The sequence below is a fragment of the Tamandua tetradactyla genome, chromosome 12, assembly GCF_023851605.1.
Source record: "Tamandua tetradactyla isolate mTamTet1 chromosome 12, mTamTet1.pri, whole genome shotgun sequence".
NCBI lineage: Eukaryota > Metazoa > Chordata > Mammalia > Pilosa > Myrmecophagidae > Tamandua > Tamandua tetradactyla.
This window is the reverse complement of record NC_135338.1, coordinates 86,471,102-86,492,120: the sequence shown is the minus strand read 5'-3', so window position 1 is coordinate 86,492,120 and position 21,019 is coordinate 86,471,102. Positions and strand designations below refer to the sequence as shown.

The 21,019-nt window shown below is 40.4% G+C and overlaps 1 protein-coding gene and 1 long non-coding RNA gene across 5 annotated transcripts in view; one reads left to right on the top strand and one right to left on the bottom strand.

Moving 5' to 3' along the window:
* Nucleotides 1-1,482, bottom strand: part of LOC143652456 (uncharacterized) — a 302,503-nt gene extending 301,021 nt beyond the window's left edge. For both annotated transcript variants that reach the window (XR_013160678.1, XR_013160679.1), the window contains exon 1: nt 730-1,482. This is a non-coding gene — a long non-coding RNA (uncharacterized LOC143652456). The remainder of the gene's footprint in view (nt 1-729) is intronic.
* ARRDC4 (arrestin domain containing 4) lies at nt 226-15,704 on the top strand. Of its 3 annotated transcripts, none has more exons than XM_077124078.1 (8): nt 226-470; nt 5,761-5,827; nt 6,080-6,227; nt 8,163-8,265; nt 11,002-11,258; nt 11,749-11,911; nt 12,455-12,609; nt 12,983-15,704. In XM_077124078.1, exons 1-8 carry the CDS (start codon nt 374-376, stop codon nt 13,037-13,039), a joined length of 1,047 nt encoding a protein of 348 aa, XP_076980193.1. In that variant the 5' UTR covers nt 226-373; the 3' UTR covers nt 13,040-15,704. The 3 variants fall into 3 exon arrangements, with proteins under 3 accessions (XP_076980193.1, XP_076980194.1, XP_076980192.1); XM_077124077.1 differs by lacking the exon at nt 226-470 and adding an exon at nt 1,186-1,786; XM_077124079.1 differs by lacking the exon at nt 5,761-5,827.
* The last annotated feature ends 5,315 nt before the right edge of the window (nt 15,705-21,019 follow it).

The following is a 21,019-nucleotide window of genomic DNA, read 5'->3' as shown; positions in this document are numbered from 1 at the left end:
TTGAGTTCTTTAAAATACATATAACTGTTGTAAATAAAAATGTAAATATTGTCTTGTAGATTTTTCAATGTATATAGACACAATACTTGTTACAACTATAACATAAAGGTGAAGATGTAATACACATAGAATTATAACATAAAGGGGTAGATTATTATGACAGTGTGAAGCGGATATGCACCCTAGAAGAGGCCAAATTCTTTTAATCCATTCCTGTGACGGTAGACCTACAACACAACAACAAAACAAGCTACATCAGGAAAGTTTTTAAATCTCAATATATTATTCAACCGGTGATAACACCTCACAAACTTGGGAGTTCTGACGAGGGAAGTATTTAAAGGAGTTTGAAAATGACCAGAAATTAACAGCTATGCTAGATGGTAAAAGAAATTTAGAACACAGGAGGAACGGAGGACTAAAGAAGAAAAGTAAATTAAGGACAATCAGAGGAGCTGCGGGCATGGGAAGTAAGTCATGAAGGCAGGTGGAAGTTTTCGTGGACTGTCATACTGAGGTGACGAAATCCTACAGGGTGGAGCGGAAACTTCGGTGGCAGATATTGTTTGGACACAAACTAATTCATGACAGTATCTAGAGCAGGGAGAAGAATTAAAGGTTCAGCCATTCCCATCCTGGAAAGGCTTGGGTACCCAGGAACAGCACTCCTTAGTGGGTAGCACCTGGTGTACAACCGCAGTCCTCATTCTTCCTCTCTGCCGCGCTTACCTAGGCTAGGAATTCTGAATCCTGGCCAAGCGGTTAGTAGATTCCAGGTTTTCACTGAAGTTCAGACACGGCCGGACCCCCACATCTCACAAGGAAGAATTGCTGAGTTTTACTTTCCAGGGCATTAATTTTCTCTTTAATATTACAAATCAATTCACAAAAACAAGGCAGTTTCAGCCACAGCTTCAGGATCTAGCGCGAACCCTTCCTGCTACTCGAAATCTGCCCTCTTGCGTAACCATAGGAACGACCAAACCTCCCCGAATCAGTGATACTCCGCCCCGCCCCGCCCGGACAGATAGTGTTTCCCACTGTCTGTCCACATGGGCGCACAGCCTCACTATTGGTCTCTGCCTCAGTACTGTTTTTTCCCAGCCAATAAGCAGCCTGTGCACGTGCACGCCTGCGTCTTCCCATTGGCCATAACCTCCAGATCACGCACTGCCTTCCTGCGCTACACCATGCGTGGGGGCGCCAATGAAATGACTCAGTGACCACTGACAACCAATCGGCAAAGCACAGGGCTCACCCCTGGCCTATGGGCGCACGCCCGGGGTGGGCTGTCCAGGGCCCTTTCCCTTCCCAGCTGGGTTTGTTAAAGGGACAGGCCGTACAGCGCGCCCGGGCTCCACTAGAGACCTTCGGGCGGCCGCGGAGACCCTTGGCGTGCAGCGGAAGCCCGTGACAGCAGCGCCACTGTGCTCAGCACCCCGACTCAGGGCCGCTGCCGACCTCCGCGGCTGGGCCGCGTCGCCCGGCGGGATGGGCGGCGAGGCGAGGTCCGTGGCGACTGCGGGCTTCGAGGGCCGCGTGAAGAGCCTGGGTCTGGTGTTCGAGGACGAACGCAAGGGCTGTTACTCGAGCGGCGAGACTGTGGCCGGGCACGTGCTGCTAGAGGCGGCCGAGCCGGTGGCCCTGCGCGCGCTGCGCCTGGAGGCCCAGGGCCGCGCCATCGCCGCCTGGGGCCCGAGCACCCCACTTAGCGCCGCGGTCCCTGCCGCCGCCTCGGAGGTGGAGTACCTGAACGTGCGCCTGAGCCTGCGCGAGCCCCCGGCCGGTGAGCGCCGCGCCGCCTCGACCTTCCCACCGGGGACGCGGGAAGTCCCGGGCAGGGACCGAGGTAGCTGGGAGGGGCGCGCCGGCGAGATGCCTTCCTGGCCACGGGCCCAGCCGGGCTTTTGGAGGCGGGGTCCGCACGTGGGGTGGCTGGAGCTTCACTTTCATCGCTGGTGACGGGCGAGAACAATGCCTGCGCCCCCCACCTCCCAGCAACGGGGACTGTCCAGGACCGGGAAGGGAGCCGGCGTCGCCATGGGAACATATGATAGACAGCCTGGGATGTGGGGCTGTAGGTCCAGAAATGGACAGAGGAACCAGGGCCTATGAGAGGTTCCATTCCTTGATGCCCGATGTTTATGGGCCTCCTGGACACGTTCTTGGTTCACGATGAATGAGCACAATGTGCTCAGTTTTGGAAAGAGGGGGAAGTAGTTCCCAAGGAGTGGAAAGTGGTTCTTGACTTGGCCACTGTGCTTGGTTTCCCTCCTCTTGGGGTTGGGGGTGGAAGCAACTTTTTAAGTTTGGCTTCTATCTTACATTCTTTGCCCTTATTTTTTATTTGCTTCTTTTTGTCTCCCTTTGCTTCCTCCCCTCTCACCCTCAAGTTCTGGATGTGGTTCTAGTTCCTGGGGGGCTAGAGGCGTCGCCCTTTCTATGTCCATTCTTTGGAAGGCCAATTAGTAGTGTAGGCTTTTGCGGTGTGGGAGCTCCCTAAATGGGTTATTAGGTGCAAAAATTAATTCTGTTAATCATGAAAGTAGTAGGAGCTGAGTCTTAGTCTTCTTTCAGTAGGTGGAAACTTTTAAACTCTTTTACCTTCCTGTCTCTTCAGCTTTGTCCTTAAAATAAATACAGTGGTGCATACCTTTTTCCTATGATGAGAAAATGCTTTGTATTTATGTGCTTACCCTTGTGAAGGCTTATTAAAAGAAATCAGTATTACCTGTAGTCTTGCTCCATCTTTCTGTGGGGGAAAAGGTAGTCCTTAAGTACTCAAGGTAGGTGAGAGTTGGAGTGACCTCAAAATTGTGTTTAGAACCAAAGCTTTCTTTGGGCCTACCAGCAGTAGTAAGTTAGGTGGCAGTTCTCATTTTGCCCTTTCACCAGTGTGGCTTCCAGGATCAGCACACACAGCCCTGCTCCCAGGTGTGCTACGCTTTTCCTTCTGGCTGTCAGGTAAAGGGCCATGGAATAGTGAAGTCCTTCAGTTTATACCAGGACTTGGAACTTTTTGTATCTGGGCCCATAACTACAGATCAAATAGACTACCTAGCAGTTGAACCCGGGATTAATTTACATATGTAAGCGTTTTAATTGTTTTTCACAGCATAACCCAATGGTTGCAAATGAAAACTTTAGCCCAGCCTTCCCAGGAGCCCTGGGATCCCCTGAACCTCTCCCCAGGCAGCTGTAATGTGTAAAACTTGCCCGGCCTCCGGGAAAGCAGTGCTCTTTTTCCCTTCTGATGGAATGGTATGTCAAAGCATAGACCATTTTGAAGTCTTTAATTGGTTTCAGAATGTGACAGAAATATTGGCAGCAATTACATTTTACTTAGAAAGGATAATCTGTTGACTTCAGTGAGGGAAAGAAAGCATTACCACCAATGAGCTATAGCCTGGGAACAGTGAGCAACTTCACCTAGCCAGCAGATTCTCAGGGTCATTGAATTTCAACTATTTCCATCACCTGAAGTGATATTTAGAAATCCAGGTTTCTGGGACATATTTTCAAGAAATCTTCCCAGATATTTCTCTGTCATTGTTAACGTAATCCAACTACTTGCTGTCACTTTCTAATTGATTCTCTTTGTATAATGTTTTTGAGGGGTTGTGGTAGAAAGAGAAGAAGACAGGAGAGTTCGTTTCGGTTTGTGCTCACACATCAGCACTGTGACCTTGTGTGGGTCCCTCACCCTTCCTGAGCCCCTTGGCTCCTGGAGGCCTTTAATGAAGAGTTTTGGCTCTTAGGCCAAGAGAAAATGGAACTTCTGGAGGCGTTGTAGGCTTCAGTTCATGGGGCAGAAGTAATGAGTCATGAGGACAGAAGCAGAAATGGGTCCATGGTGCAGCCTGTGATGCTTTCCAATGAAAAGTTAAATAACTAACTAAATAAAGAGAAAGAAAGATGTGATTCCAAAACACCATCACCCACACATATCACCTTGCTCAAATTCATTTTTTTTCCTGTTCATGTTGGGAGATGATTGAGTCTCATTTTAAATGTTATAGTTCCTGTGTTGATTTGTCTTCTCTATGAAGAGGGAACCTCATCTCTATCCTTGTGCACGCTTAGCATGCCCTTCCTTGTGCCGCTTTCTTCCAGTCAGCCTTTCCCCAGCCGTTTCCACACCATCTTTCTCAAGGTACCTGGCCTTGCTCAACACTCAGAGCACTTACTTAATGGTAAATACTGTGAACAGGTATCTAGCTTCTGGACCCCCTGCTGGTCTGTTTGCGTGCAGTAGTCATCCTTGTTTCTATCCATAGTGCCTGGCATCTAGGCTCCATAAATTTTGAACTCATAAACGAAGTCTGCATTTGTAAACATATGTTAGCATTTTAATTGTCCTGCGCACCATAATCTCATGATTACAAGTTAGAACTTTAACCCGGCTCTCCCGGGAGCTTTGGGATTGCCTTGAGGCCCCCAGCAAGCGTTGTAATGTTGAGGCGTCCCTGGCTTCCCGGGCCTGTGGGGCGGCAGCTCCTGAGCACACTTGAGCCCCAGGACCATTAAACTTGGGCCTGTCTAGGACCTTGTCAGCTTTATCTTAAGTTGCCCACCTATGGAGTATTCTATTTGAATGGACTTAAGTGGCAGATACTTTGTGTTTTCATTTTCTTATAGTTTATTATACATTGGAAATTGGGGATAGATTCGGAAGTATTACTGGGTCAGTAACGCCTACCTGTTTTTTAAAAGTGGAAGGCTGAGATGCTGTTTACGGTCTTAGGACTGCTGTATTTAAGTGAAAATAACTCCATTTCTTTAGTGATTTCTGTCCTTTTAAAAAAACATCTAAATGAATGGATAAGCTAGAAGTGGTCATTTTAGTGTCAGGTGAGCAGGCGAATCTCAGAGAAAGTTCTCAGTCTGAGCTGTCCTTTCTTCCTTTTATTCATCCCATCTCCCTCCAGGAAATTCAGTTCTGAGCCTGAATCTGGGGGCATAAAATTAAGAGCAAGTTTATATGTATCATATCGTATCTTCTCGAGAGCATCCTTATGCACGCTTAAGGCCACAGAGACTGCTTTGGATCTGAACGGTACATTCATCAGAGGTTTCCAGCAGTGCCTCTGGCCTGACATGGTCTGGCCATGCTCTGCGTGAGTGGCCTTCTCACGGCGGCGCTGAGCCTGTACCTGGACTAGAACGGAGTCCGCAGACCCAAAGACAGAGGAAGGGGCCAGGGCCCTGCTTGGGCCGAGCCCTCTGTGCCCACAGCTCACCAGCACAGACTTGAGGGGATGCAAGTACAAAACGTGACCTTGCCTCATAGCTTCTGCTGGTTTGGTTGTTTTGTCACATACCTTGTATTCAGAATATTCCCAATAAGATTTTTCACCTCTTTTTCCATCTCTGTCCAGAGAACACGTAGTCTGATTTTTGTGGTATACCTAAAACAAATCTGTTTTGTGCCGAATTAATTTTAGGTTCATTTTAATATTGGTATCTCACGCTAGTATGATAGAGTGGGGAAAACAATTGTTTCTAAAAACGTGTGTGTGTGTGTGTGTGTGTGTGTGTGTACATGTACGTATGTGAATATAGAAATACTTGTTTCAGTTTACTGAATTTGGTAAAACTGAGTCAAATTTTAATTCTCTGAACCTCAGTTTAATGAACTTTTGAAGTATACTTGATCTGAAAGCTAGAAGAATCTCCTAATTAAAAAAAAAATCTTAGTTTGTGAACGCTCATGATCTAATAGTAGCCTCACTTAAAACAAAATGTACTCTCTTTTAATAGGTGAAAACATCCTTTTATTACAGCCTGGAAAACATGAATTTCCATTTAGCTTTCAACTACCATCTGAGTAAGTGAAACTATGTAACTTATGCTATTTTTCTTTTCCTAAATGCCCATCCAGATACACAGGCCCCAGCTAGCAGCTGACTCTCAAGTACCCAGGTTTATCCTGAATAGCTCCTCAATGGGTTTACCCTGCTTATTCTTTTTCACAACCTAAACCAACATTTTAAGGCCTTTTCCTTTTGTTGTTGTTTTTTTGTTATTTGTTGTTTAACCGAAAAATGTACTTGTAATTAATATCTTTGGCTTATTTCAGACCTTTGGTAACCTCCTTCACTGGAAAATATGGAAGTATTCAGTACTGTGTGAGGGCAGTTTTGGAGCGACCCAAAGTCCCTGATGAGAGCGTGAAGCGGGAGTTTCAGGTCGTCAGTCCTATCGATGTTAACACACCAGCGTTGCTAGTGAGTTCCTCCTCGCGGGTAGTGCTCCCTGCATTTAGCAGGCTCATGGCACTGGACCGCTGCTTTCTGATGGTGTAGGAAATGGGGATCTTGTCACCCATAGGCATTCAATCCAAATCCATGATGCTAGGTTGGGCAAATTACAAATTGTGAGTGTTAATACTATTGATTATGTCCCTGCTATTCAGGGCTGCTCTTGCCAAAAAGTTACACAGGCTCGCAGAGCATTAATAAGGCTTAATGATAATAATACACACAGAGAGAGTGGTTACTTTTACAGCGTGGCTGCATGCACAGGGTGGTGGTATTCTAAACCCTGCAGTAATAGCAGGCTGAGGAGCAGTAATTATGGCAGAGCGTTAATCAGGCTCAGCCTGGCATTGAAGCCCAGCCCATTATGCTGTGCATCCTTCCATTTTGCATGTCATTTTCTAACATTAAGTAAGTGCACGCAGCTGCTGCAGAGATCCTTTCACTTATCATTTCCTTATGACAGATTTGGCCACATTAAAGCATTGAACTTCTAATCATCACCAGAAATACTGTAGACTGATAAGAAAGATCAGGCAAGAAGGAACAACAGAATAAGCAAGATGGGAGCTAATGAGCTAGATTCTTTTATCTAAACCCATATTATCAGAATAATATAAAATTATACCTTGTACTTTCATGATAGTTACTAGGACCTAATGGTTCATCATTTAAATATGAATGAATGATTTTCTTCATGGAGAAGTCTGAGATAATTTAAACTTTCCATCAGGATACTCAGTGACAAAGATGTATTTTTAGTATCAGAGGGTTCTTTTTCTCCAAAATGTTTTTAAAGAAAAAAGCCAGGAGTTAAAACGTGTTTAACTCTATTTTTACATTAGAAAGAAAAGGGATCTACTTTGATGTTCATGTTTTGATTGTGAAAAGATAGCAGATATGCCCTGCTCTGTGACCTGGTTGGATGGTCCCTTGTGTCTGTGATCATAAAACAGCCAGCGCCCAGCTGACCTGGCTTACAGCTATGATTCTAACACCTGCTTAATACCCTGTTTTGAACATTTATGATGTTAAGTGTCTTGTATTTTTACACACTCCCTAAGATAAGGAGGTTAACTGTTTCTAAAATCTTTATGGCCAATTGTGACAAATGATTTAAATAAGGTTTTACTTTTGCCAAAAAAGAGATACTATTTATCCTTTACTTTTCTTTCCATGAATAAAGGAGAAAATGTTGTAAGGAACTTAGAGCTTTTGGTGGGTGCCATGACACTTTAAATCTAGTGTCCTTTCTCTTGTTACTACTGAATAGAACGTGGGGTTATATGTTCATTAACCTTTTTGGATCCATTACACTGCATGTCATTACACAACTATCACACAAAACCCAAAGACTAGTCCCTGTTAAGGAAAAGTTAAGGGCAATTGAAATGTCTGCCTAATGATGTATTTTGAAGTAAGAAAAAGAAAGCTGTTTGCTTATTCCACATTTAAAAGAAAAAAAACAGTGATGCCAAAATAAAATATTTTTATTATTGATTTTTATACCATTTCTCCTTTCACCTGATCTACACATAAAGCCTTCAAAGAAAAAAAAAGTAGCTTTGTTATGTTAATAGGTATTCAAACTGCTGTTGATGACTTTTTAAGGGATGTTATACCATTTCCCAAAGATATGATGACAGGGTAAAATAGGATGGTGTCATTATGCTATTTTGAATATGAAAAATCATCTTATTTTCCAAAAAAAGGAATGAGTTTTAATAGTCTATGTTTAGTAAGTATCTTGCCTAATAGATCACATGAGGATAAGAAAGGTTGTTTTTGTTTGCTTATTTGTTTTTGGTAGAAATTGCTTTTTACAGCTGTTCTACATAGTTTTAAGTTCTCTGAGTTCTCTAGAGTGGTTTAATTAAGATGATTTTATTATTTGAAATTTTCAAGACCCCTGTATTGAAAACACAAGAGAAAATGGTTGGCTGTTGGATTTTCACTTCTGGTCCTGTCTCGCTGAGCGCCAAAATTGAAAGAAAAGGGTACTGTAATGGTAAGCAAAATACTTAGAAGTCTAAATGGAAGACTCATTTAACTTTATTAGTTAATATTTAAGTGATTTTTAAGTAAAGTATTTTGTAATTTATGAAGTATAAAATATTTTTAAGCATGAATAATAATATTTTCTGTTTTCAATGTAAATAATTGGTACTTAAATATTTGTAAGTGGATAAATAGGTTCCAGTAAAACTCCTGGTGTTTCTGACTACAGTCCTGTTATTTTAGTAACTAGGAGTAAAACGATAGGAAAGAGGAAAATGCCAGCATTTTATTTATTTATTACTTTTTAAACATTTTTATTATGAAATATATATATACACACAAAAGCAATAATCAAAGTACATTGTAACAAAAGCTTGTAGAACAGATTTTAGTGTGATATGGGTTAATGCTCCACTAAGTGCTTTTCCTTCTAGCTGCTCCAAGACACTGGAAACTAAAAGAAGTATCAATATAATGATTCAGCACTGATACTCATTTGTTAAATCCTGTCTTCTCTGTTGTAGCTCCTCCTTCTCCTTTGATCGTTCTCCCATCTTTAGGTGTCTTTGGGTTCTGCCCATTCTGACTTTTTTTTTCTGTTTTGTGAAAAATAACAAATAAATTTCAAAGCACTTCACAACAACTAGTTATACAGCAGATTTCAGAGTTTGGTATGGGTTACAATTCCACAATTTTAAGTTTTTACTTTTAGCTTTTCCAAGATACTGGAGACTAAAAGAAATATCAATATAATGATTCCATAGTTATACTTGTTTGTTAAATCCTACCTTCTGTGTAGAACTCCACCATCACCTTTGATCTTTCACCCACTCTTTAAGGGTATTTGGGCTATGCCCATTCTAACTTTTTCATGTTGTAAGGGGCTGTTGATAATATGGGATAGGGGAATGGAACTAGTTGATGTTCTGGAGAGCCTGGCCCCTCTTCATTTCAGTACTTATCTGGGCCAGGGATCCATCTGGAGGTTGCAAGTTTCTGGAAAGTAACCCTAGTGCATAGAACCTTTGTAGACTCTTATATAATGCTCTTGGTAGTCTTTAGGATTGACAGGAATGGTTTTGTTGGGGTTTGGCGAGTTATGATAGGTAGCAGTGTCTGACTGAAGCATGCATAAGAGTGACCTCCAGGGTAGCCTCTTGACTCTATGTGAACTCTCTCGCCACTGCTACCTTATTTTTTACCTTTCTTTTCCCCTTTTTGATCAGAGTGGCATTGTTGAACCCACAGTGCCATGGCTAGGCTCATCTGTGGGAGTCATCTCCCACGTCGTCAGGGAGACTTTTACCCCTGGATGTCATGTTCCTCATAGGGGAGGGGACAGTGGTGTCATTTGTAGAGTTGGGCTTAGAGAGAGTGAGGCCACATCTGAGGAACAAAAGAGGTCCTCCAGAAGTAACTCTTAGGCATATCTATAGGTATATAAGCTTCACAGGAGCAAGCCTCAAGATCAAGATCTTGGCCTATTGATTTGGGTATTCCTAATGTTTGAGGCAGTATCAGGGGTTTCCCTGGTGGTAAAGTTTAATAGTTCTGTAATTTTTCTCCCATCCGTCAAGGGACTTTGCCAGTATTTTTTGATTATCTGCTTAATATACTCTAGGATGTATCCAGGCATTACATTAAGCTATACAGGTGGGTTCCCTGTATTTGGATTGTTTAAATGATCTGTTCAGATAGGTTGAGTTTGCTACAGAAAATTTCATTTCTGGGCAAAATAATCATTTGTTCCTTTGTTCTCAAAGAGTAGATGAGTTTCTAAAATAGAGACAATGTTTTTGTTACCCCTCTATTCTGAATTACCTTAATCCTGACCTGATTGGCTTCATTTCTATCTCTAAATATCAGGTTGTACATATATAAAATATTCTATCAAAGTCTAGAAATAACGATGACCACTCCAGACTAAGTGTGACTGCTATAAGAGCTTACAATCTAGACCCCTGTTTTTTTAATACGTATTTTCTAAATGAGACCCTACAATATTTGCTCTTTTGCTTCTGGCTCATTTTGCCTCACCAAATGTCTCGACAGACTAATTCACAATGGCCAGCATTTTATTTTAGCATTGTAAAGTATGTCCAAGGGAGTGTTGCTTGAAAGAGAGCTATTGCAGCATGAAAGATGTTAGGCATTTTAATTCCAGGCAGTTTTGAGATACGGAAGACAGTAGGACATTTAAGAGTTGTAACAGATTGATGTTAGACTATTTTGTAAAGGGCTTAATTGCTTGAGGATTTGGTCCCCACTCCAGGCTTGAATGAACATGGTGTGGTTATGGTATGATGTGGACATGTAATGTCATAAAATTTGTCGACTCCATCGTTTTGTGCTATAACATTTTCAGTTCCTTAAAGGCAAAGGCTTCCTTTGGGCAGATTTTAATTTGATAGGCACAAATGAGTCTGTTAGTAATCTTTTTTTACTTAATGTAATTTTGAATCATTTACTTGTCTTATCTTAATTTTACAGTATACTAGTCATTTATATGCATTTGGAATAAATCATGCAATAATTAGGAAATTTTTTCTACACTACACATTTTCACAAACTGCCATGAATTCCCATTTCTTTGACTCAGATTTACAATATAAATTTTCCATCAAGACTTCTCATTCTTAGGTAATGTTGGGGGCCTTTTTGCTTTAAATGGTAGTGATCTTGTTCCTCTGTGATGAGAAATTTTTGAAAGGTGCCTGAATCCACCATGGTTTCGTTTTCCTTTTAGGAGAAGCTATTCCAATCTATGCAGAAATAGAGAATTGTTCCTCTCGTCTGATTGTTCCTAAAGCCGCTATTTTCCAAACCCAGACATATTTGGCTAGTGGAAAAACAAAGACCGTCCGGCACATGGTGGCCAATGTGCGAGGAAACCACATCGCCTCTGGGAGCACAGACACTTGGAACGGGAAGACGCTGAAGATCCCGCCTGTCACGCCCTCCATCCTGGACTGCTGTGTCATCCGCGTGGACTACTCCTTAGCTGTAAGCCCCCCGCCACCTGAGCTGGAGAACGTGGAGAACAAGCAGGAGCTAGTGCTGTATTACTGGGAACATGTATAGCAAATACCTTGAAGGGTGTAGTTTTATATCGGCATTGCCACAAATTGTGGAATATATAAAGATTGGCCTTTTTTTTCCAATCAAAAACTATCCCCTAAAGGGATTTAATTAACTACATAAAAATGTTGAGGCACCTTAAGAGGCATTTGTTATGCTGAAGACACATACTTAATTTCCTATAGTTGTTATTATAATATAAGTATATTAAGGTCACAGTTCCCTGTCTACATTTGCATGCTGTTGGTTTTGTTTCGTCTGCTCTTTTTACTGCTTTTTGGGGGTTGGGGTGGGGCTGGGTGGGTGGGAGGGCAGGTGTCAAAGGAGTTTGTTTATGTGAAAAAAAATGATCAGGCTATCTACTATGAGGTTGAACTTATATTTGTGCCTTTCTCATTGTTTTGGGGCATATTAGGTGTATATTCATATTCCTGGTGCTAAAAAATTGATGCTGGAGCTGCCATTAGTGATTGGCACAATACCATATAATGGTTTCAGCAGCAGAAACTCCAGCATTGCCAGCCAGTTCAGTATGGATATGAGCTGGTTGACACTGACCCTGCCTGAGCAGCCTGAAGGTAAACTATTTTGAAATTCCTTCATATAACATTTTACACATTAAAGTACTTAAGAGCAGATCTTGGAAAATAGTTGTACTCAAATGTTAATTACCACTACTAGAAATATTGTTATTATTAAAAATCTTAAGACATCATTCCTAGAAGGGACTTGGAGAACTTGACTTATCCTGGACACACAGTCACTGATAGTAGATCCAGGAATAAAATCAGTGTCTCCTGATTTCAATTTAAAATAGTATAAGTTTGTGATGTAAACCTGTCTGAAGGATCAAGTATTAGCTTATTACTATAGCCAGACTTCAGTGATATTTACCTAGAACACAGCACTTCCATACATCAAAAGAGTAAAATATAATCAGTTTTAATAGTAGTTTAATAAAAGCAGTCTCTTAAATAACTTTTGTTGTTGTGGGCCCATACGCTTGCTGAACAGAGGAAAATAATAAATTTATCTTCAAATTTACCTAAATGGCGAGGGTTCAGAAAAGATTAATTAATTTTTTCACGGTTCTCTTGGATTCAACTCCGTTTCTCTTTCAGCACCACCAAATTATGCAGATGTGGTATCAGAGGAAGAATTCTCTAGACATGTTCCATCTTACACGCAGCCTTCCGGTGGTGAGGGGGAAGCCTGCTGTCCTGTGTTCGCCTGCATACAGGAATTCCGGTTTCAGCCTCCACCTCTTTATTCAGAGGTAAACAAAGCAAAAGAAAATTAGGGTTTTTTTTTTTATGCTATTTTTAAATAGTCATCATTTGCTGCCCTTCATTCATTTAAGTGTGTTGCTGACTCATAAGCAGTAGTACATAGATGTAAATGTTTTTACAGTGATGATAGATAGTCACTGATCCAGTTACCAGACCTGTAGCTTGCGGTTTGTGGGCACATGGATTGCCTTTAAAGTGTCTTATGTGGTCATGGAATACAGAGTTCTTAAATGACCTATTGGGACTTCTTAATAACAGGCTCCAAGCTACTTGGCTTGTAACCATCATTTAATTAGTGGATACTGGACTCGTTCTGAAGAAGGCGGTGGCAGTCATCTCGGTCTGCTCTGTTTTTTGCAGGTTGACCCTCATCCTGGTGACGTGGAAGAGACCCAGCCTGTGTCATTCATCCTCTGAACATACTTCAGAAATCACTGTGTTCATCATCGAATGAAAACCTTGGTTCCTTCCTTCTGCCTTTTAGGAGGAGAGGGAGGAAAGATTAACTTAACATAAATAAGCATCAAGACTGAAGGCGATAGAAATTAACAAATAACATGGGCTACCCATGAGCAAACTGGATTGTGGTGCGAGTTTATGTGATGGTGGTAGAGACGCCTTTGAATAATGGAACGAAGAAAGGAAAAGCCCCAGAATGTAAAGCAAGTCCCTATGGTGATAGAGGAAGTGGTAGTCTGCACCGACCTGAGGAAATGTAATCTGTGTAAATAGTGGAAACATTATGCTGGTATACCTTTAAAAAGGTCTCTCAGAGTGGAGCATAAGTGTGCTAAAACGTGAAGGCAGTGTGGGCTCATTGGAGGCAGACTTGGTTTTGGAGTGTAGCAGTGCCAGGGTGTGCATGAATAAGGAAATGGCCTACGACAAATACGGAGGAAAGGTTTCAGGGTCTTCGTGATTTCTTATCATAATCCAGAGGACTAAAATCCTTGGAAGAATCCTGTCTCGAGATCACATAGTCTTATGAGGTCCTAATGAAGTAATACAGTTTTCACTCTTTGAATGGTATTTTTCGAAGTAGTCTATAAATTGGCTATGCAGTATTATGAAACCAAGAACAGCTTCCTTTGAAAAGCTTTGTCAGTTCAGGGGGCAAACATGAACTTGAATATGAAAACACACTTGATTTGTGACTTTTACTTTTTGCCCCTTTTTGGTACTTAAACAGGATACACATTTGATTTTATCTTCCTTACCTGGCAGCACATTAGACAAAGAATGGGGGAGAAAGTTTGCATCTTTAGGATGACCTGATAACTACATAGTCAAAAAAAAATTAAAAAGCCTTTTCTTAACCTACCTCTAGTGGGGTTTGCAGATATGTTTTTAAAACTAGAGGCCTGAGAGTCATTTTGGAATGTCTTCTGTTTGCAGCAGCAGTCTAATCTAACCTGTCATTAAATCTGAAAATGGACCATGAGAAGAATCTGTAGTTAGCATTATGTGGAAGTAAATATATGAGTACCTAAAGGTATTTCAAAATAAATGCATTATCAGAAGAGGATAGAAATGCCATTTAAAAACACAAATTTAATTCCTATAGCGAGAATTAAGTCTACTGTTGTTGTTCACTACATTGTACTTTGCTATTCCAGTTCTTTAGTAATTCTCTTTAAACTGTGATTTTCTTTTTTGTTTTGGTGCAATATATTATTATTTAATCTCAGGATTTCAGACCAACGGGATTGTGTTGCTGCTAAAATCTGAGGGGTATTTTTAATGTACCCTCTCCCATGGATTCAGTCACATGTTCACTTGCTTTTCCTTTAATCTGTTGCTTTCACAAGCAGAGAGCATGTCTGGATGTTAAGTGAAGGGAGACAGGGATTCCCTTGATAGAGATTTTGAACCAACCAAACACTGGTTTTCTCCATGTCTTGAGGGTTTGATAACAAAAACCCTGGTGCTTCCCATGCAGAATACCGTACCTAACTCAACAGAATGATCTATTTTTCTTTCAGCCAGTATCAGTTAAAAATAGAAAAGTTCTTCTAAGGTTCAATTTTGTATTTAGAAATTAGCCATTTGATCAGGGATTTTTCTACAAACTTTAAGTAAATGTATGCTTTTCACCCTTCTGGACATACCTCTCCTCTCTGTAATCATGCAGGGCTCCTTGCATTTTAAGCCACTGTTTATAAAGTCACAATGCAAAACTGTTATACCGGTAATTATGGTACTGAAATTTGTCACAAGTCTTCATTGTATGTTTGGGATTTTAGTGTTTTATTTTGCCTTGTTTTTTATTTGTGTGCTTTTAAGCACTGTCTAAACAGTTTTACTTGTACTTCAAAAGGAATATCTTCAACTATTTCTTGACTTTTTCCATGTTATAGTTTACATGTCATGCCAAACACTATCCACCTCCGTAGCCCCAAAAGAAACTAAAGAGACAAACTAAAACCGGTTAGAGGGGGAGGAAGTTCAGTTATTCAGTTTCATGTAGAAAAGCAGCTGCTTAATGGAATACTTCACTTAGAAATTTTTGTCACATATTACAGAAATCATGAAGTGGACCCACAAAATTGAAGCAGAGTTGACTTTTGTTATCAGTTTAAACATCTGCTTTAAAAATAAGACTTGCCTTATTGAATTGATATTGGCATATCTGACGTTAAGCAGTAGGTTGAAACTACATTAAATACCTTCTTTTAAAACAAATTATTTTAGGTATGGAGAAAATTCTGCATTGCAACAGAGAATACTTGAGAATGAAGAGTAGCTATTATCTGCTTGTTTATTCTCCTCTTGCTCGTATTTAGTCTGCCAAAAAACTGTGGCCTTAGAATTTTCTTTTTGCTGCAAAAATTGTGAAATTGAAAAAGTGTGTCTTTTGGCACACAAAATCCTCCCATGGATAAAACTTTCCTTTTTTTGGTATTTTCATTTTGCACAATAATAAACTCAGTAGGTGGGGGTTTGTTTTTGATAAGTTAACTATGAAAGCTTTTTTTTATTTTTATTATTATAAATAATGATTTAATCTGCAGGAAAAGAAATAAAGATTGTATTTTGTATTCATGGTTGAACCCTATGGGTTCCTTTTGTTAATAAAATAATTACCCGATTATTTTACGCGTTGCTAGTTTTGTTTTGTTTTTTAAAGACCACCATTTAAATTGTTAAAGACTGAAGGGAAATCAGTACCAAAAAGTGGACATTGTCAACGTTATGATTCTTTAATATGTACTTTCACCAAGCAGGGCACTGCCATGGGGATTCTGAGCTTGTTTTTGTGGCGGGCTCAGTTTCCCCCACATAATCAGTTTTTAGCTTTCCTCAAAGAAAAGGAGATAAGATGAGTACACTCTTAAACTATATTGGTTGTTGAGAGAGCATCTTTATTTATTTTCAAGGGGTAATGGCTATTCCTTCAGAGTATTTTAGTAATTTTAATTTGGTAGAATCTCCAGGATTGATTTAAATAAATCCAGTGCAGAGTCGGTGGATCAATACGGAGAAACACTGACCTACGTAAATCTCCCCTTTCTACAAATTCTGTTGTGGATGAAAGCTGTGCGTTTGGTATGGGAAGATGGAGTGGTGTACAGTTTCAAACAACTGCCCAAGCCCCTCTGTCCTGGAAAATTAACTTGAGCCATGCTGTAAAAATCAGCCTTGATAGTTTACTCTCCCAAACAATTGGATGTGAAGTGGTGTTATAGTGTCATTTCTGTGTTCACATTTGCAGTCCACAAATTGATACTTTTCTCATGAATTAAATTTGTAATATCAACATTAAATGTTTAATACCTAAAGTTCTCTGCTCTTCCTATAGTTACCTGTGAAGCTGCTGTTCAAAGAATTTAGAACTAAGATAGGGCAAAGAATCTAAGACAAAGCCCTCATATTACAAATGAAGATATCAAAATGCGGAAGAGTGAGATCTGAGGGTCTGGCCTGCATTCGCTGTAAGGTCCCTCCTAGCTCTAAAATTTCCTGATTCTGCAACTTTAACAGAAAGTAAGGAAACAGTAATTACATATGTGTTACACAGCTTAAGAGTATGTATGAGCTAAATCCAAAACTTAACGTTTTTATCTAAAATCCCTGCTTTTTGAAAAGGACACCAGTGTGACTGAATCACTTCCTAAGAATGTTTATTAATGGAATCCTTTTGTAGGCAGAGGCATTTATTTTTAACTTTTTGTTTTGAAATAATCATAGATTCATAAGAAGTTAAAAAATAGTTCAGAGAATTCCTGGATACCCCAACATCCACTTTCCCCCAGTGGTTGCATTATCAAAGTCAGGATATATGCCACTGGCAAAATATATACAATTAGGGAGGGCTTAGACCAAGTAGATCTCCCCAGTTTCTGCCTGCACTACTTTTTCTTTCTGTGTGTAATTCTGACATTTCACCCCGTGTGTAGATTCATATAATCACCACACAATCCAGATACAGAACTGCCGTCACCAGAGGGTCCCCCTTGTGCGGCTCCTTCCTCCCTCCCTCCCTTCCTCCCTTCCTCTCCCTCCCCTCCTCTCCTTCCCCTCTTCTCCCCTAATCCCGACTGATCTGTTCTCCATCTCTGTAATTCTGTCATTTGGAGAATGCTATATGAATGTAACCATTCAGTTGTACAACCTTTAGAGATTGTTTTTTATTCGGCATGATACTTTTGAGATGCATGTTAAGTGGCTGAATATATCAATACTCTGTTGCTTTTTATTTCAGCGTAGGCATTTTAATAGAGACAGATTGGTTATTACTTAAATCTTCATTTGACAATTGACTAAGACGATGGGTGGATTTGTATGCCATGATATTTTATAAAAAAGTGATTTGAGTTTGAGAGCTACGTATATAGAAAAATACATAAATGCAAACTTACACAAACTTTAAAGGTTCATTTTTAGCTTCTCAAAGTACTTAAAGCGTATTAGCTTTAAATATCAGCTATCACATGAAAAATGAGCAAGGTACACCTGTCGTGAAATTGTAGCCTGAGTACAAACTGTCTTGGGCAATTTATCCTATCAGACTTTGAATCTGATAAACTTTAATATAGATTACACAGGAAAGGAGCTATATTTGCTTTCTGTGTTTGTGCATTTAATTTTGTGTGTTTTCCCCTTTTTTCCTTTCTCTTCTTTAATTCCCTTCTTTAACAACCTCACTCTTTAATACCTGAGATGGAACATACACCTGGAAGCTAAGAAAAGTATTTGCAAAATACATGTTTATTTTTAGTAAGGCAATCTTATAATAACATGGGCTTACTTGTTGAGACTATTAAACTTTTTTAGACATGAAGACTTTTATTTTACTGTGGTAGTTGGTTACACAGTAACCCAAAGCCAGACATCATTCTATCAGTGAGGGAAGGATTCTATCAATGATGGAAGGAGATAACAAAACAGAAATACATGGTAATGGTGGTGAGAGAAGTATGAAAAGGGATGACTAATGCCACTTTCCAGAATGTTCCCCTGACTGTATTTACAATGAGCAATTTCTTTGGTGGAACCAACATGTTCACTGATGGGAGATTTTATTCCCACCCAAGTTGCAAGGCAGCATCTTCCAATGCAGTAAGGAAAGACATCGGAGCTATCCTTGTACTTGCAATCCACCCACAAGCACACACTCGCACATGCACACACACATATGAACACACACTCACACACACACACATAGGGAACCTTATCTCTTCTTGCCTTTTTGACTATACTCTTTACTTCCAGACCTGTGTCTGTTTCATTCAGGTAAGAATATAAGCTGTGTTCCAAAGACAGGATGGAGAGGATTGTCCCTAAATAAAAAGGAGTTTGATGGGAGAGAAACCATTTCCTGCGAACTTCTGACCAATATGTTCCCACTAAGTACTTCAGAGAGGTACCAGGAAAATATAAGTAAATCACTAAATGAGTAAACTGATATGCCAGGAATTTATCTTTTTCTTAAAAAAAAAATGTTACTGCATGGCACATTAGTCATTTCCCCACTCTGTCCTCACCCCAGGTCTTTATTCAATGTCTAAACAATATAAAGTGTTCTGGACCAAAATTATAAAACTATATTAAGGACACCACAGAGGTATTTCTTACTATATTCTTTACACACATGAATTCACTTAACCATAGCATGAAGATTGCAATATTTCTTGATATTGCCTTTTAATTTTGGATGTCAGGATTCATCTAAAAGTCCATGTGACAAGCGATCAATATGTGATTGCTTATTTGTATTAGCTATCACTGCAAATATTCCGACGTGTCTGGGCTGGTTTATTGTGTTGATTCAAGTAAAGTATAAAGGCTTATGGTCTATGGGCAATTAGCTTACCTCAAAAACAATACACACGCACTCACACAGATGCTTTGTTCCTCAGCTGGAAACTTCATCCAATAGGCAAGACAGCACATTAAAAACCGCATTGTTTATACACCTGGGACTCATAAGATAGGGTTCATTACCAACACCAACTCATCTCACTACTGGAAGGACACTGAGCATGAATATATTTTTGGTGGCTGATTTGATGGACAGTAAACAGATAAGGGATAAGGAGGCTTTCAACAAAACAATTCCTTATTTCTGTACACAGTCTGCATCCTAAATCATTGCAAGACAGGAATCCAAAAGTTAAACCCTAACAAGCCATAATAGTCTATGACAGTCCTAGGAAGGGTCTAGGGGCATGTGTGAGCATTTATAAGAAACTACACTGGATATTCACTATTCAAGAGTTTGGCTATAGATCAGTTTTAATAGTTCCAAGAGAACTGAGGTTATGGAAAAACAGCTTAATAACCTTTATTATAGAAAAACATCTATAATGTTTTTAGTAACCTATATTATAGAAAAAAGTCTATAGTGTTTTTCTCCTGTCTAAATTAAATCAAGTTTAAGAAGTAGCTATATGTATATAAACAGGAGGAGTACAATATTAAGCTAAAGTCTCTATCTTCCTTAGGAGAAGATAAAGCCAAAGATTCCGGGTAAACCTTTTAAAAGAATGTACATCGACAGAGGGGGATAGAAGCAAATCTAAATGTTTGTTATATTGTCCTTAATTCAACCATCTGGCCCTTCTAGATACATGCAGAATGCGAGGTAACAAGGGGAGCTGCAGCAACAAATATCTATTTTTATCTTACCCCAAGAAACAAAAAATTACACTAATGAAGTCAAAAGATAACATCTCAAACTCTTATGGCTAAAAACACAAACTAGGGCACCTTTAAAAAGTGTCAGGATCACATCTGAAAAAATGTATTATTTTTAAGAAAATTAACCTCCTTCTATTTGAAGCCTTCTTAAACAACTAGCTCCAGAAGTGTCCTCCTGAGTTTAGGACAATATTGAGAAATTGGAAGGGCTTGTTTTAGGAAAAGTTAAGGAAGTTAAGCAAATCCAGCAATGAGTTTTCTATGTAAGCATAGGAAGTAGTTATAAAACCACAGACAAAACTAATTCCCCCTTGTCCATGGGAAGATGTTTTAAATAAGATTGACATTGACCACGGGGGTTTCTCCTGGTCTTGGACTTGCCATTGGACACGAGATGGAAGTCTCTTGGGGAAGAACTGAGATGGTGGGAGCCAGCAACTTTCGTTAACTTTCTCTCTCCAGGTTCCTCCAGCCATAGAAACTGGATCTTTGACCTTCCAACCTTAGCTTGACTGGTTCCCAAATAAACAGGACTTTGGCAGGTGCCGAGGTAGACGCTGGTGAGAGCTAGAATGCGTCTTGGAGCCCCATGTCTGCTCTAATAAGCCTGGGCACCTGGGCACCCACCCTGCCCAGCCATCCCCTCTTTGGCTGCATGAACTGGGCACATCCAAAGAGGAAACCTCGGCAGCAGCCTCTTAGCTGAGACCTCAGCTCCAACACCAGGACACCCAGAGAGAGGAAAGTAAAAGAAATCCATTAAATGGAGGAATTCATCAGAAGTGGCTACTATCAGTGAAATCAATGGCTCCATGTATCAGCCAAGTTCTCTAACAGGAAATTCGTTCTTTTCCCACACCTTATTTTGTGACTGAAATGTACACCTTGAGACCCAAATGATCCCTATGCTTGAGCCTCGATGTCCTGCCCAGCTATTTCCTGCCCTCGCCTAGGGTGACCAACTTGTCCTGTTTAATCCAGGACTTTCCCGCATTTTGCACAGAGTGCAACATCTCAGGGCTCCCCCCTCCCCCTTTCACTCCCAGGTATACTGACCACACTGGCCACCCTACCCTCACCCCTCCTGACAGGGGACACCTGCACCCCACACCCTATGGGCACTAGCTGAAGCCTTTCCCAGAGTCTCTGTCCCCTGCCTCTGAGCTCCCAGCACCAAAACCTTCCTGCTGTCACTCAACAGCTGCCATATGGTGGTGGAGTGTCCTCTTAAAAATGGACGAGAGCCTGTGGACCGGG

What these genes read in the sequence shown, in the direction of transcription:
- ARRDC4 (XM_077124077.1), top strand. Translation starts at nt 1,492, where the DNA reads ATGGGCGGCGAGGCGAGGTCCGTGGCGACTGCGGGCTTCGAGGGCCGC. An exon ending in AGCTTTCAACTACCATCTGA is followed by an intron (nt 5,828 to 6,079) that starts GTAAGTGAAACT and finishes GGCTTATTTCAG; the next exon opens with ACCTTTGGTAACCTCCTTCA. An exon ending in CTCCACCTCTTTATTCAGAG is followed by an intron (nt 12,610 to 12,982) that starts GTAAACAAAGCA and finishes TGTTTTTTGCAG; the next exon opens with GTTGACCCTCATCCTGGTGA.